The following is a 16,733-nucleotide window of genomic DNA, read 5'->3' as shown; positions in this document are numbered from 1 at the left end:
GAGGGGCAGTGCAGCCTTTAAAAATCCAAATGTGCATTTTTTGGAGTTAGATGAGAGCTGCCATCATGTACAAAAGAGATGTAAAGAGATGGCTGGAGCATCTCGGTGAGAAAGGGGCTGCCTGTGCCCAAGGTGTAGTTCTCACTTGGACCTGCAAGCCAGAAATGAAGCATTTAACAACTTTGTGTAAGTCAAGAGCAGGTTTTGCAGTGCAGGGAGGTGTTTTCATTCAGCAGGACTCACTGACAGCATGAAACAATGTCAGCAATTCAAATAGTGATATATAATTCAGGTAAAGGTTCACCTGGCACTCAGATAAATACTTGGGAATTTTGATTTCCAAGGCATGCCCTAGCTTAGGGGAACAGCTGATTCTAGAAGTTGAAGTGGTTGAGAAGCAGTTGAGGCCACAGAGAAAGGAAGTTCTTTGGTAGCTCCTCCATCCCATCCCATCTCCTTGTTTTCCATGTAGCTGCACTTGGGATGCTCTTTGAGTTCTTTCTGGGAGTCTACCAAAAAAAAAAAAAAATCCCCGAGATGATTCCATGAGGTACCTTCCAATGAGCTCCAGGAGCTGCTGCAGGCTGGTGTCCCCAGGTGGCTTCGGGTGAAGCTCTGGAGCACATGGGGATGGATGGTTGGATCTCCTGGAATTGCAGTGGGGCTGGAACCCTCCTGAGGAGCTGCAGAGCGCTCTGGGCTCTCACATCAGGGCAGTTTCTCTCTGGAAGAATCTCAGTGGCCTGAAATAATTTAAAGTGCTGCCACTTCCTTCAAAGAAAAGATCTTCTCCCCAGCTTTGCTTTCACAGGAATATTTTCCTGATGTAGAGGCTGATTTCTTTCTTTTAAAGTAACTCACAGTTCTGAGAATTCGACTTTGGGGCTCTGTTTTTGTTGGGTTTTACCTGCAGAGCTCAGGGCAAGCTGCAGTTGCCTGGTTGTTTCAGCTTTTTTGTCTTCCCACTTGTCAATAAACCCATTGCAAAGTTAATTTCCTGGGGAAGAGCCTGGAGGATGGACCTGTGGCAGTGCCAAAACAGCAGCTGTGATTCAGTCTTCACACATATGGACTGTGGTCATCAAACAGCCAAAATCTCCCTTTGTTTCCCTATTTATTTTAGGCTGATATTCACTGTTTAGCCAATACTTTTCTATTGGTACTTGGAAAAATGTTGCTTAGAGAGTGTAAACAGCTTTTTTTCCCATGGCATTCTTGTTAGGAGAAACGAGGCTAATGCCTTGATATACTGACTTCTTTCCTTTTTTATTTATTTAAATATATTGTTTAAGTATTTGATAGTAATAGTACTATTATTTAAAATTCATTGGTTTGTATGTTTTTAGCTTATGGTCATACAATCCACATTGTAGCCCACTAGAATAATCCAGTGACATATTCTGTGTTTAAAACAAACCAAAACCCCCCTAAATCTTGAGATTGCAATTCTGTTTAATGAGTTTAAATTAATGTTTTTATTCCTCCTTTTTCGTGGACTTGCTCTATGAATAAATCAGTAAAGAGTATATCAGTTCAAGCATAAGTAATTCAGCTGTAACAAGCCAGCTCAGTCCAATTAAATCCTCAGGGTAGCTTTGGGCAAATAGATAGGCAGTGAAGTTCCAAATAATAACTCGTATCTGAAATAATTATTGGCCTTCTGCCTGTTGACTGAACGATTTGGGGGAGGAAATAGAGTTTTCCTCCCCAAACCACCCTCCCTGCACAGCCCCCTCGGTGTCTCCATGGCTCAGGCAGAGTTAAATGCATTTTCAGCTATTTTTAGGAAGGACATTTATTGCCAGCGAGGGTTTGTCTGGCAGGAAAAAAAAGCAGACAGGGAAGGAGAAGCAGCAGAAAACAGAAATGTGGGGGCTGAGAAGCAGAGCTGGCCTCGTGTGCCAGTGGGGTTCAAAGGGGAGACAGGCACTGAGAGCCCTGAGATGAAATAAGGGAAAGGAGGGCAGAGCAGAGAATAAATATCTGTGTATCAGTATCCCTTGAGTGTGACCTGCTGGGCTGAGCGGTCTCCTCTGCTCCAGCCCTTGGAAGGTGCCAGGGGCAGGAGAAGGGCTCAGCAGGGCTCGGGGATGTTGATTTCTGTGGTGGGGATCGGGCTGGGCAGTGCAGCCTGTGCCGGGGTCATTGCCCAGCCCGGGGCTCCTGCCCTGAGCTCCCACATCCCCTCCCGGTGCCTCTCCTGCTCCCGGTGCTGTTCCTGCCTGTTCTCCCCAGCCTGCTGAGCCCCACGGGGCCCTTCCCAGCTGCTCCCAGCACAGGAGCAGGCGCCCAGAGCCTTTCTGGAGAAAAGCTGGGGCTCTCCCCGCTCCCAGCCGAGTGCAGCAGTGAGAGCTGGGTGCCAGAGGCCCGTTTCAGCAGGTTTCAGGTGGAGCAATGCCTCTGGGCTCAGGGGCTGGGCAGTGCTGCCCGCTGGGGCAGCTCAGGCCTTTGTGTGCAGCTGCCCCGTGCTGGATCTCTGGTGCCTTTGGGTGCAGCGATCTGTTCCTGCAGCAGTTTGCTCCCACACCTTTGCGCTTGCACGAGCTCAGCCGAGCCCGTGCAGCCGCAGCGTGCCCCAGGGCCCCGGCCAGGTCGGCGTTTTGTCCCTGAGGAATTCTCAGAGCTTGTTTTAACCGAACAAACACTGAAACACTTTCCCTCCAGAGCTGCTCTGAAGACAGCGGTGTGCTCGGAGGCGACCTCAGAGCTCGTCCCTCCCCACCAGGAACAGGGACCCTTGCCACTCTCCCAGGCTGCTCCAAGCCCCATCCAGCCTGGTGCTGGTGTTCCTTCGGAGCTGTCACATATCCCAGATGGAGGAGCTCTGAGCACCAGCTGCTGGCTCAGTTTGGATCTCCCACTGCTCCCCGGGAAGTGCTGAGACCCCCGGCACAGGGGGTCGTGTCCCTGCGTGCTCTGCTCTCCCACCCTGGCAGACCCTGCCCAGTTCTGACAGTTAAGTCAGGCTGGAAGGCTGAGATTTCTGGGAATTCTCAGCCTTCTGGGAGAGATTCACTTGGGAGAACCCCCTTATTCACGTTGAACATCTTCTGCCAGAAGCTCAAATGGTGTTTTGCCTTTTCTGGGTGACTGTGCCGTGAACGCTCTCAGAAATGTAAAAGTTAATGGTTCAGGATATGTCAGTATTTATTTTATACTGTCCAGATACGTCACTGAAACAATTTTCAGGGAAAAAAATGGCCTCTTAAGGAGTAATAATTTATTAGGCTGTGACATGGAGGGTTTTACAGGATTAATGTGTTGGTTTTTCAGGAACTAGTGCAAGGCCTTGTAGCTAATTGCTGCTAAATTATTTTAAGACTTTTCTTGAGGAAGTTTAAAAATGACTGAAATTCAGAATGATATCCTTGATATAATGATTTGTTATCCCCAGTGTTAACAGAAATCACAGTGGTGTACAACTGGTCTCTCCTGCCTTCAGGATTTGGGATACATTTCCCTCTTTTCCCCTGGTGTATTGGTATAGTGTGTTTTTTCCATTTCCATAACATCTGGATTTCACCATCACAGCCAGTGCATATCTGAGAACTCGATCCTGTTCCTGCCCCAAAGAACTTCCTGTGTTCAGAGGGGGGAGTGATGGGAATTAAAGAACTGTGAGACTTGGCAGGAAAGGCAGATTTCGTTCTCTGTGGCAGCAAAATGGGGGAACACCTACTGTGCAAATATTATTAAATCCCAACTCTTCTGCCAGTTGTGATACAATAACAGCATCCACTCCTGTGATGATGCCCCTGGTTCCAGTGTCACTGATCCACCAGGGAAATTCCCATTTTTCTTATTTTGGTAACAGAAAAACAAAAAACCAAAAAAACCACAACATTTTTAGTAGCTGTCCAGTCCCTGTTTATTGCTCCACCACCCTAACAAGGATGGCAAACCCTTAAATGACAAAAATTTCCTACAAATCCCTTCTAAAAACTCCTAAAATTGCTCACTGGACACCCAAAATCTGCATTAAAACACCTCGCAATGGTTTTGAACCCAGGGAACTTCCAGGGATTTCTGAGAGGAAAAAACAGGAAAAAGTTGGGAAACACAGGGAAAAAATTCAGAAAATTGGATTTAAAATGGCCCAAAATCCACCCTAAAATCACACTAAAAATGGCCAAACAAGTCCTAAAATCTGCACTAAAGAAACCAAAAATTATCCCCAAACCCAGGGAGAGTCCAGGGATTCCTGGGAGGGGAAAAAATTGGCAAACACAGGGGAAAAAACCTGGGGAAAATCCCAACTCTAAATGGCCAAAAAAAACCCCAAAGATCCCACTGAAAATGGCCTTGGGAGCCCTAATATCTGCACTGAAACACCCAAAAATGGCTCCAAACCCAGGGAAGTTCCAGGGATTTCTTGGGGGAAAAACCCAGGAAAAGGCTGGGAAAAAATCCAGGGGGGAAATCTGACTTAAAAGAGCCCAAAAATCCCCAAAATCCCACTAAGAATTGCACCAGCAGTGCTGCTTTCCCCAAGCAGTCACACATGCACACATATACATAATATTTTTCTTTTTATGTGTAATTTTTCTTTTTATATATATATAATTTTTATATATATATATATTATTTTTATATATTTTCCTTTTATATTTTTTCTTTTTATATATTTTTTCTTTTTGTATAGTTTTTCTTTTTCTTTATATGTATTTTTCTTTATATGTATTTTTTCTCTTTATATATTTTTCGTTTTGTTTCTGTTTTTCTTTTTACATATATTTTCTTTATATTTTCTCTTTTTATCTATATTTTTCTTTATTTTTTTCTTTTTACATGCATATTTTTTCTTTATGTATATTTTTTCTTTATGTATTTTTTCTTTTTATTTATATATTTTTCTTTAAACATACAAATTTTTTCTTTATGTATATTTTCTCTTTTTATCTATATTTTTCTTGAGATGTATTTTTCCTTTTTACATGCATATTTTTTCTTTATGTATATTTTTTCTTTATGTATTTTTTCTTTTTATATATCTTTTTTCTTTTTATTTCTATATTTTTCTTTTTACATATATATTTTTCTGTATGTATATTTTTTCTTTTTATATATAATTTTATTTATGTATATTTTTTCTTTTTATATATATTTTTATTTATATTTTTCCTTTTACATACAAATTTTTTCTTTATGTATATTTTTTGTATATCTTTATATTTATATATTTTTCTTTTTACATACAAATTTTTTCTTTATGTATATTTTTTATATATCTTTATATTTATATATTTTTCTTTTTACATGCAAATTTTTTCTTTATGTATATTTTTTCTTTTTATATATATTTTTTCTTTATGTATATTTTTTCTTTTTAGATATCTTTTTATTTATATATTTTTCCTTTTACATACAATTTTTGCTTTATGTATATTTTTATATATCTTTATATTTATATATTTTTCTTTTTACATACAAATTTTTTCTTTATGTATATTTTTCTTTTTATATATCTTTTTTCTTTTATTTATTTTTTTTTTCTTTTTACATGCAAATTTTTTCTTTATGTATATTTTTTCTTTTTATATATTTTTTCTTTATATTTTTTCTTTTTATATATATTTTTATTTATATATTTTTCCTTTTACATACAAATTTTTTCTTTATGTATATTTTTTTATATATCTTTATATTTATATTTTTTTTCTTTTTACATGCATGTTTTTTTCTCTGTGTATATTTTTTCTTTTTATCTCTCTTTTTCTCTTTTTCTCTACGTACCTTTACCCCTTTCCTGTGTGCACACGTGTGCTTTCAGTCTGTGTATTGCGAGCGTGTCGCTGTACGTCAGGCTCGTCCCCGCGTGCAGCTGCCGCTCGTGTGTTCCAGGCCCTGGAGATGTACAAGGACGACTGGAACAAGGTGTCGGAGCACGTGGGCAGCCGCACGCAGGACGAGTGCATCCTGCACTTCCTGCGCCTGCCCATCGAGGATCCCTACCTGGAGAACTCGGACGCCTCGCTGGGACCCCTGGCCTACCAGCCCGTGCCCTTCAGCCAGTCGGGCAACCCCGTCATGAGCACCGTGGCCTTCCTGGCCTCCGTGGTGGATCCGCGCGTGGCCTCGGCCGCTGCCAAGGCTGCCCTGGGTACGGCGTGGGGCCGGGCCTGGCCTCGTGTGTGTCACCCTCAGTGCATCGCCCTCGTGTGTGTGTGTGTGTGTGTGTGTGTGTTTGTGTGTGTTTGTGTCACCCACTGTGCATCACCCTCAGTGCATCACCCCTGTGTGTGTGTGTGTCACCCTCAGTGCATCGCCCTCGTGTGTGTGTGTGTCACCCTCAGTGCATCGCCTGTGTGTGTGTGTGTGTGTGTGTGTGTGTGTGTGAGACCCACTGTGCATCACCCTCAGTGCATCGCCCTCGTGTGTGTGTGTGTGTGTGTGTGAGACCCACTGTGCATCACCCTCAGTGCATCGCCCTCGTGTGTGTGTGTGTGTGTCACCCTCAGTGCATCGCCCTCGTGTGTGTGTGTGTGTGTGTGTGAGACCCACTGTGCATCACCCTCAGTGCATCGCCCTCGTGTGTGTGTGTGTGTCACCCACTGTGCATCACCCTCAGTGCATCGCCTGTGTGTGTGTGTGTGTGCGTCACCCTCAGTGCATCGCCCCGTGTGTGTGTGTGTTTGTGTGTGTGTGTGTCACCCACTGTGCATCACCCTCAGTGCATCGCCTGTGTGTGTGTGTGTGTGCGTCACCCTCAGTGCATCGCCCTCGTGTGTGTGTGTGTTTGTGTGTGTGTGTGTGACCCACTGTGCATCACCCTCAGTGCATCACCCCTGTGTGTGTGTGTGTGTCACCCTCAATGCATCGCCCTCGTGTGTGTGTGTGTGTGTGTGTGTGTGTGTGTGTGTGTGTGTGTCACCCACTGTGCATCACCCTCAGTGCATCGCCCTCGTGTGTGTGTGTGTGTGTCACCCACTGTGCATCACCCTCAGTGCATCGCCCCTGTGTGTGTGTGTGTGTTTGTGTCACCCACTGTGCATCACCCTCAGTGCATCGCCTGTGTGTGTCACCCACTGTGCATCACCCTCGTGTGTGTTACCCTCTGTGCATCGCCCCTGTGTGCATCACCCTCGTGTGTGTTACCCTCTGTGCATCACCCTCGTGTGTGTGTGTATCACCTCTTGTGTGTGTGTGTGCATCACCCCTGTGTGTGTGTGTGTGCGTCACCCCCTGTGTCCCTCACCCATCATGTCCTTCACCTCTGTGCATCCCCGACCTCCTGTGTGTCCTTCACCCCTTGTGTCCCTGACCCCCGTGTCCTTCACCCTGTGTTTGCCTGCCCTTGTGTCCCTCATCCATTGTGTCTGTTCCCTGTGTGTCCTTCACCCATCATGACCTTCACCTCCATGGTCACCCATCGTGCCTTTCCCGTGTCCCTGACCCCTGTGTGTCCCTACCCCCAGCCAGTGGGGCTCAGGCTCCTCAGACCAGTAAACCCCAGGAGTTGGGGTACAGGTGATGTAGGCTCAGCTCTGCTATTCCCAAGTTTGTGTTCTGCTTTCCTGAAGTCCCATTTGCAGCCAGGCTGCTCTGTGAGTCCCAGCTGGAACATCGTGTCCAGTTCTGGGCTCCTCAGCACAAGGAGCTGCTCCAGAGGCTCCAGCAGAGGCCACAGAGACGTTCAGGGCTCTGCAGCATCTCTGATGAGCAGAGACTGCAGGAGCTGGAGGTCAGTCTGGAGAAGGGAAGGCTCAGAGGGGTCCCATGGATGCACACAAATCTCTGCAGTTGGGTGCCAGGAGAAGGGTGCCAGGCTCTGCTCAGTGACAGGACCAGGAGCAGTGGCCACAAAGCCAAGCACACCAAGTTCCAGCTCAGCAGGAGGAAGGAAAAGCCTCTTTCCATGGAGGGGCAGAGCCCTGGAACTGCTGCCCAGGGGTGTCCCTGTCTGGGGACATCCCAACCCCACCTGGACACATCCCAGTGTCACCTGCTGCAGGTGACCCTGCCTGGCTGATCTCCAGACCCTCCCAGCCCTGCCACTCTGTGTGGAGTTGGAGTGGCTCCCAAAGGCCATTGAATGCTAACAATGGCTGGTGTTGCCTTCTGCCCTCACTGCTCCTGCTGTGTTCGCACCTGGTGTTCCTCTGGCCCTGGCACCAGTGCAGCTCTGGGGACACTCATTGGGAATCTTGCAGTTTTCCTGTTCTACCTGTGTGAAATTCCTTGCCAGAGATCCTGGAATTCCCGGGTCTTAAAGGTCCTGTTCCACCTCCTGCAGTGGGCAGGGACATCTTGTACTAGAAGGTTCAAGTCTTGAGTACACTTCAGGTGTGTCCACTTGATAAAATAGTTCCTTTCAACTTCTTCCTTGTTTTTCCACATGAAACACCATTTTATGTAATTGGAAAGAGACTCTTTTCTACCATATCTAAAAGACAAAATCAGCCACATCGTGTGCCAGGAAGGAACTCAGATATTTGAGAGTTCCCCTGCTCACCGATCAGAGAAAATGAGATTTAATTTGCTGCAGCAGCCCCAGAATGGCTCATTTTGTGTGTGTGGTGTCCCACAGAGGAGTTTTCCCGGGTCAGAGAGGAGGTGCCCCTGGAGCTGGTGGAAGCCCACGTGAAGAAAGTGCAGGAAGCAGCTCGAGCCTCGGGGAAGGTGGATCCAACCTACGGCCTGGAGAGCAGCTGCATCGCCGGCACCGGCCCCGACGAGCCCGAGAAGATGGGTGAGCCTGCATCCCATGGGGAATCTCCTTCTGAGTCCTGAGAGACCCTCAGTGCTCCTCCAGCAGGAGGTGGAAGTTGTGGGTAGGGAGAAGGGTCACTGCAGGATTGACTTGGACACTGAACTAAGAGATTTAGGAATACCTGGAGTTTTAGGGGTTTGTTTTCCTGCTCTCACTGTGTGGAAATGCTGTTGCTTGGGATGCACCGAGTGGACTGACCAACAATACCAGAGCAGGATATTCCATTAGTTGTGGTGTTGGAGGGCACTGCCTTTGTGGTGCTAAAACAAACTGGGGGGAGGTTGGGCAGTGGCTTTTGAGGTGAATCTGGTACTCTGAGTGTGTGCTCACTGTGGAGCATCAGGACAGAAAATTCTGATGAAGTGCTGGACTGGCACATGGTAATCATGTCCTAGCTCTGGTTGGGCTGGAATTCTGCTGGGCATTACCTGTGAGTGTTAACAAGCTCTGCTTTAGTTCCTGTCATGGTCAGCAAATATTCTGCTGTTAAGTCTCTTCTCTGAAACTCTGGCTGGTGCAAATTGGTTCCTCTCTGCTCTGGAGTGTCAAAGCAGCTCCCTGGGAAGTGAAGCTCTGTGTGTCCCTCTCTGTTGGCCCCTCATGCCCTCCCCAGCAGGAGGAGCAGACACAGTTCACTCCATCCCCATGGCCTTCTCAGGCTTTGCTCTCCTCATTTGCTTGCAGATTTACCATCTTGTCACTGTTATTTTCTTCTCAGCCCTGTTGGCTCCTGCTTAGTTGAGCTTATCACAAATGATTTCAGTGACTTTAGTGACTGGACATGAAAAGGCACGTCTGGCTTTGGGTGAAGCTGAGCAGGATGTGATGGAGCTTGACTGGGAGGCTGGATTTGGGATGTGCTCCTGCACTGCACAGCTGACCTGCTGTCACCCCACCCAGGGACACGAGCAAGGTGCCAGATTGTGGGATGGCATCACAGGGGACTGGGTTTGGTGCTCTTCAGCTGTCAACTGCTACCCATGGAGGGCTGCTATTTATAGCACTTAATGTCCATTGCAAAACTACCCGGTGAGCTAGATTGCAAAATGCCATTTAAATCACCAAGATAGCTCTTAATTAGAAAAGAAGCAAACAAACCACTCAGCCCTTCTGTCACATATCTCAGTTCTGCACTCAGTGGGACTGACTTGCCATGAGGCAGCTCGGTATTTTGGGATGGGGTGCACTGTGTGCTGGGAAGGGAAGAGAAACATCTGGAATATCTGCTGCTCCCTGTTCCTCAGAGCTCACAGCAGCCATTGAAGCTATGCTGGAAGGACAAGGCCCTGGGGTTTATTTACAAGTCAGCTCTAAACCAGATCTCTGTGTTACTCCATCAGGGGCTGAGTTTAATTTCAGAGTTGTTTTAAAGTAAGGTCGGCTTAAGTTAAATTTTTCTTCCAGTCTTTGTTCCCCTTTCCCATATTCTCCTGGTACAGGAGTCACTGTGGGTTGTTAAGGAATTCGTGGGATCATTTCAGTTGGAAAAGCTCTCCCAGCCCATGGAGCCCAAGCTGTGCCTGATCCCCACCTTGTCCCCAGCCCAGAGCCCTGAGTGCCACATCCAGGAATTCCTGGGACACCTCCAGGGATGGGCACTGCAAACCTCCCTGGGCAGCCCTGCCAATATTTAATAACCCTCCCCATGAAACAATTCTTCCCGATGTCCACCCTGATCCTCTCCTGGCACATCCTGAGCCATTTCCTCTTGTCCTGAAAGTGTCCCCCGTGACAGATTTGCTGCTTTGAGTTCTCCCCATTGCCAGGCTGCAGGTTTCTGGCCCTTTTTCCGGGAGGATCTGGGGACTGAGAGGTGCCTGTCAGCAGTGGCTGGGGGTCCCAGGACAGATCCCACCCCACAGTCAGTTCTGGGGCGTGGGGAGCGTCGTTAATGTGATTTGTACGGGGCTGTGACTAATGGAATAAATTAGGACAGGAGCAGATGGTTCTCCCTGGGGGAGCTGCTCAGCCCGAGTGAACTGGGTCACTCAGCAATCTGCGGTGCCTCCCACCCCCCAGAGCTGGGCACAGGGACCCCGGGTGTCCGTGGCAGAGATTGTCCCATGGGCTGTGGCTGTGCTTCAGCAGCTGTGCAGGGATGGAAGCGTGCCTGAGTGAAAGTTCACTGGCTCTTACAGTGTCATAAAATCAAAGGATGTTGGGCTGGAAGGGACCTCAGGGATCTTTCAGTGCCACCCCTGAAATGGGCAGGGACAGCTCCCAGTGTCCCAGGTGAGCCCCATCCAACCTGGCCTTGGGCACTGCCGGGGATCCGGGGGCTTCTCTGGGAAACCTATTGCAGGGGGAACAATTCCTTCCCAATACCCACTCTAACCCTGCCCTCTTTCTCTTCAAAGACATTCCCTGTGTCCTGTCCCTCCATCCATTCTGCAGTGGAATCACAGAATGCTGGTTTTGTATTTAAATGCAACTATGGAGAACTCGAAGTATCTTCTTAAGGTTCCATACTAGAGTTAAAGTTCATTAGTTGTTACCTTTCAAAAATAAAATTATATCAAAGCTCTGTAATAATTTAAAAACTACTTAGTATCAGTGAATTATAGTCAATATGGAATGTGAAAAGGGAAAATGACTGGAACAGATTGGAGGAGCTTAAGTTAATACCCAAGAATCTCTTAAGTCTTCATTGTTACGTTTTCTGAAAGCTAGTGATAATTCCTTTTAAGTTGATAAAGTGAGGCTTCAGTGGAGTTAGGAGGAGACTGCAGTGGTTCAGGTGCTGTGGTGAGTGTGGTGGGCTCTGTCTCCTGCTTTCATAGAATTACAGAAAGGTTTGGGTTGGAAGGACCCTAAAGCCCATCCAGTGCCACCGCTGCCATGGCAGGGACACCTTCCCCTGTCCCAGGCTGCTCCAAACCCTGTCCAGCCTGCCCTTGGACACTTCCAGGGATCCAGGGGCAGCCACAGCTGCTCTGGACAATCTGCTCTAAGATTTTAAAACAGTTCCCCACCATAAATATGAAGACTTTTCTGAGTCCTGCCCCGGTGCAGGCTGTGGAGCAATCCCTGGAGCTTCTGTGCAGCTGTGTCAGTGAAAATGGCCTGAGGGAGCAAACAAAAATCCAGCTCCTCTGGCTGGGACTGAGCTCCAGAGAAGGGGAATATCCAGCACACCTGTGGTGTTTAACAGTTTCTAGGAAGGCTTTGTGAATGGCATTGCAGAGGTGGTTAATGACACTGAAAGGGCTGTGGTGGTTACCTGAGCATTTCAGGTCTTACTCCAACAAGTATTTCCACTGGCACCAATCCTGGGGGCTGCTTTGATTTCCTGCATCCCTACACCTGTAAAGGCCACCACTGCAGGGTTAAATTGACCATTTTGTGGATGGGTTTGACCCATTCCCAAAGCACACACTCCAGAAAACCACACACGAGGAGGGCACGCACACACGGTTATTTCAGTCGCGTTTGCCAGGGAGATTTCTCTCCTGCTGTCCAGGGTGAGAGCTCTGAGGTGATGGAAACATTCCTAAACCAATGGAATTCCGGAGTGCTCCTTAGCTTTGGGTGTGCCCCGGAGCCTGGGGGCTGGATCTGCCCATCGGTCCCCTCCTGGTGAGCTCCTGGGTCCAGTCCTCTCCAGTCAATTCACACTGAAGCTGCTGAGGCTTTCCCAGTTTTCCCCCAGCAGCTTTCCCAGTTTTCCCCCAGCAGTTTTCCCAGTTTTCCCCTGCAGCTTTCCCAGTTTTCCCAGTTCCCCCCAGCAGCTTTCCCAGTTCCCCCATGGAGTCTCCCTGTTGCTGAGCCCCCAGGCTGTGTGAGGCAGGAGCAGAGGCAGCTCTGGTGGCTGTGCAGCCCTGATTTATTGTGGGAAATGTAAATGATTTAATCAAAGGGTTAAATGATTTCAATGTAAAGGGTTTAGATAACAGCAGCGCTGTCATAGCCCGAGCTGGGATATTTCCCCAGCTATCATGTGTTCCCTGTCAGTTAAATATGAATATTGCAGCCTGGCTGTGGCAGGTGGTGTGCTGCCAGTGGAAACGGAGCAGGCTGGGCTGTCTGGAGGGCATCTTAAACTGTTTGCTGAGCTGCAGCTCAGGCAGGTGACTCTGCTGTTGTTTGCAGAGCTTGGTTTGTTCCTCTCCGGATCTGCTGCTCCTGCATCTCTTTGGTAAGGCAGGCAATTCTTACAGGGAGATGTTTCACAGGTTTCTTTGTTGACCCAAAGTCCATTTAAGTTCTCTGTGAAGTCACTGGGCTCCAAGTTCATGTGTTAGAAGAAAGGGCTCAGCCTTCTGTGCAAAATACAAAATTGCATAGAAACAGAATTGAAGCTGGTACAGGTGGAAGGGGGGGGCTTGCAGAGGTGATGATTCCTCATCTCCCAGTGATTTTTCCCTCTTGAGAGGTGTCCTGTGGTGGCTCACAAGCATCTGCCTCTTCCTCACCTAAGCAACGTCCTTTCGTTCGGGGAACAGGGACAGAAGGAGAGGGAACAGCATCAGGCTGGACCAGGGGAGGGGCAGGTTGGACATCAGGATGAATTTCCCCATGGAAAGGGTGGTCAGGGATTGGTTTGGAGTGCCCATCCCTGGAGGTGTCCCAGGAATTCCTGGCTGTGACACTCAGAGCTCTGGGCTGGGGACAAGGTGGGGATCAGTCACAGGACAGTCCATGGTCTCAGAGGTGTGTTCCAGCTTTAATGATTCTGGGACTCCGTGATCCTGGAGTCCCATCTCCTGCAAGGTGCAACACCAAACCTGCTGAAGAGAGTTCAAGAGCATCTTTGGTGCAGGGGAAAGGGATTTCAGGGGCTCTCTCTTAAAGTCAAGGCTTCCCTCTTTGTCCCAGGGACCTGGATCTCCAGCTGATCAATTCCTCTGGGGTCGATTTTCATTAAGCTCCTTAACTCCCACAGGAAAATCAGTACAGTTGTGTTTGTGTCTGTGCCAGGGGCCAGAGGCAATTCTGTCATGGCTGTGCAGGAGGTCAGGCGTGTTCTGGGCTTTGTGTCATCCTTTCATTTTGGAATTGGGGATGGAGTTTTACCAGACTCTACTATTTTGAGGTACTTCCTGAGGAATTCTTCATGGAAAGGGTGTTAAATATCAGAAGGGGCTGCTCAGGGAGGTGGAGTAGTCCAGAGGTGTCCCAAGAATTCCTGGAGGTGGCACTGAGAGCTCTGGGCTGGGGACAAGGTGGGGATCAGGCACAGCTTGGCCTCCATGGTCCTGAAGATCTTTTGCAACCTTAATGACTCTGGCATCCTTTGAACCAAAAACCTGCTTCCAGCCAGGCAAACTCATTTCCCCCCCAAATTAACAATGCATAATTGAACCTGTTGTCCCTTGCACGTCCCACCCATGGGACCTGGTGGCCCTGGGAGCTGCAGCCACCACGCTGTCACTGCACTTCAGGGCTCTGCAGCTGATGCAGGAAACACTTTCCAAAACCCATTGACTACAACCTGTCTGAAGTTGTTAGCCTGATTTTATCCTAACATTTATTGCTGCAGCCAGAGCCGGAGAATTGAGGTTAAATCAGGATGTTTGCAGTAATCTTGGTGTCACACATCCTTTCCTTCTCAGGGTGTCCCTGGGAATGGGGAGGAGCACTTGGCTTTGGATGGTGTCCATCAGTGTGTACTGACACAAGGAGGGTCTGAGAGCATTTTGACATGCTCTGTGTGCTTTTCCTTGAGAAAATCCTCTCTGAAGAGTGGATGGGAAGCAGTTTGTCCTTCTGGGATGGCCTGTTTGTTTGGAACTCCTACCTGGCAGGAGAGGACAGAGGAGGTCAGGCTCTGCTCCCAGGGAACAGGGACAGGAGGAGGAGAGGGAACAGCCCCAGGCTGGGCCAGGGGAGGGACAGGCTGGACAGCAGCAGGAGTTTCCTCATGGAAAGGGTGCTCAGGGATTGGAACTGTCCAGGGAGGTTTGCAGTGCCCATCCCTGGAGGTGTCCCAGGAATTCCTGGAGGTGACACTGAGTTCTCTGGGCTGGGGACAAGGTGGGGATCAGGCACAGGGTGGACTTGATGGGCTGGGAGGGCTTTTCCAGCCTCAGTAATCCTGGGATCCTCTGAATTTCTCCACAGCAGCAGCATCAGTCCCTCAGCAGCTCCCATGGTCCATGGAGTGCTGTCCTGGCCAGAGCAGCTGGGGCTGTCCCTGGATCCCTGGCAGTGCCCAAGGCCAGGCTGGATGAGGCTCAGAGCAGCCTGGGACAGTGGGAGGTGTCCCTGCCATGGCAGGGGTGGGAATGGGATAATCTTGATGATCTTCCCCACCCAAGAATGTAAATTTAGGTATTTCTGTGCAGTATTTTTTGGGTTTGAGTTCCGCCAACCTGGGCACACTCAGTGTGTTGTGCACTTTGTCTCTCCTTTTTTTTAATTCAAGGATTGAATCCAGCTTTCTTTGTAAATCCTTCCCTTTCCTGGAAGGAATGACACTTTCAAGCCCAGTTTAGAACTCTGCTTCTAGGCTTGAAAGAGCTGTCTGACAAAATCTAATCGAGATTTTCCCTGTGACATTATTGGGTCACTCAATCCCAACTCTGAGATAAAACCTGTGAGGAAGAACGTCCCCAGTCTCCCTAAATTGAATTATGGTGGCAGATAGTTCAGATAAGTGGGTTTATCATCTTAAAATAGACCAAGAGGAAAACTATTACCCTTCAGTCAGACATTTGAGTTGGTTTTTCTCATATATGGAAGGGCCTTGTGTAAAACTTTTTCTACAGAACTGTTGCTGTTGAAGAAGAACACTTGGTACCTTGTTTTTCCTCAGTGTAGCACACAGGAATTAGCAGGAAAATGAGGATTACTGAAAATGAGCCCCCAGCACCAGCTGATGTCTTCAGAAGCTTAGAGATGGATCAGGGCTTGTCACCAGCAGTTCTGCATCACCCCAGTCCAGGATCTAAATAAGCTCCTTTAATGCCTCTCTACATTAAATTGTGAAATCCTGGGCCAGGACCACGAGGTTATGCTTCCTCCTGTCCCTCCTTGCAGAGCTGTGGATAAATTGGGATTTCTTGGAACTTCTAAACAATCCCACAAAATATTAGGGATTCTAGGACGTTATCCAGACACCTCTGTGGTGTTTCCAGGGCTGGTTGTTATCCCCTGATCTCCAGAACCAGCTGTCATCACAGGGGCATTACAAATCAATGTTTTACAAAGCAATAAATGAATTGCCAAGGGCTGTGTGCAGATGCACTCCCAGCTCTTCCTCCACTGCTGCTACCCATCCAGCACCTGGAACAGTGACTCCTTCATCATCATCTGTATTATTTCTTCTGTTCTCATGCTGGGCTCACTTTAACTCCAGCTGGGCCTTGCTTGGTCTGATTTGGGATGGAGGGAGATGGAAATGCCCCAGGCTGGGCAGGGCAGTTCAGTGCTGGCCCTTTCTTGAAGCCACTGGTGGAGAGTAGCAGATTTTGGTTAAGTCCAAAACAGAGAGTGAGAGTGGGGAGTGGCTGTGGCTGCAATTCTAAAACCTTCCCTCTTTGTTTCTCAGATGGAGCTGAGGAAGAGAAGATGGAAACAGAGGCAGAGGGGCAGCCAGCAGAGAAGGTGAGCTGGGGTGTGCTGGCAGGAGAGCTCTGGCACTTCAGTCCTGAATTCATGAGTTTTAGGGTGCCTGTAAGACAGGTGACAGCTGTGACCCCTTGTGTCCCCACATATTGGTGTCCCCACATATTGGTGGCTATGTTCTTTTTCCTTCTGCCTTCACTCAGAGTCAGGATTGAATGCTGGAGAGATGGAATTTCGTGTTCAGACTTGGTTGTTTATTAATTCTTATCTTTATTACAGTAAGTTTTGCAGCACTTCCAGCTAACAAGATAGAAGTGAGAAAATTGAGGTTAATCTAGCTAGTTGTGAGGTCTTTTAAAGCCCAACTATCCAATTAAAGACTAATATTTATATTATTTCTACTTTTGACCCCATAACCAAATACCTGTGACCCACACTGGGGGATTTTCTATCCAACCAAAAACCACCACCTGAAATCATGAAGAAGGAACAAGAAGGAAGAAAGAGACAATGCCCA

At 47.8% G+C, this 16,733-nt stretch overlaps 1 protein-coding gene across 1 annotated transcript in view; it reads left to right on the top strand.

Moving 5' to 3' along the window:
* SMARCC1 (SWI/SNF related, matrix associated, actin dependent regulator of chromatin subfamily c member 1) overlaps positions 1–16,733 on the top strand; it is a 66,776-nt gene that overhangs the window by 29,784 nt on the left and 20,259 nt on the right. Inside the window, exons 20-22 of the mRNA XM_062505507.1 lie at positions 5,842–6,100; positions 8,528–8,689; positions 16,200–16,255. Of these exons, the coding sequence (XP_062361491.1) occupies positions 5,842–6,100; positions 8,528–8,689; positions 16,200–16,255 (477 nt within the window). The remainder of the gene's footprint in view (positions 1–5,841; positions 6,101–8,527; positions 8,690–16,199; positions 16,256–16,733) is intronic.

This window comes from Cinclus cinclus, chromosome 1 (assembly GCF_963662255.1).
Source record: "Cinclus cinclus chromosome 1, bCinCin1.1, whole genome shotgun sequence".
NCBI classification, from domain to species: Eukaryota; Metazoa; Chordata; class Aves; order Passeriformes; family Cinclidae; genus Cinclus; species Cinclus cinclus.
The sequence above is the reverse complement of the archived record's forward strand: the minus strand, read 5'-3'. Positions and strand labels throughout refer to the sequence as shown.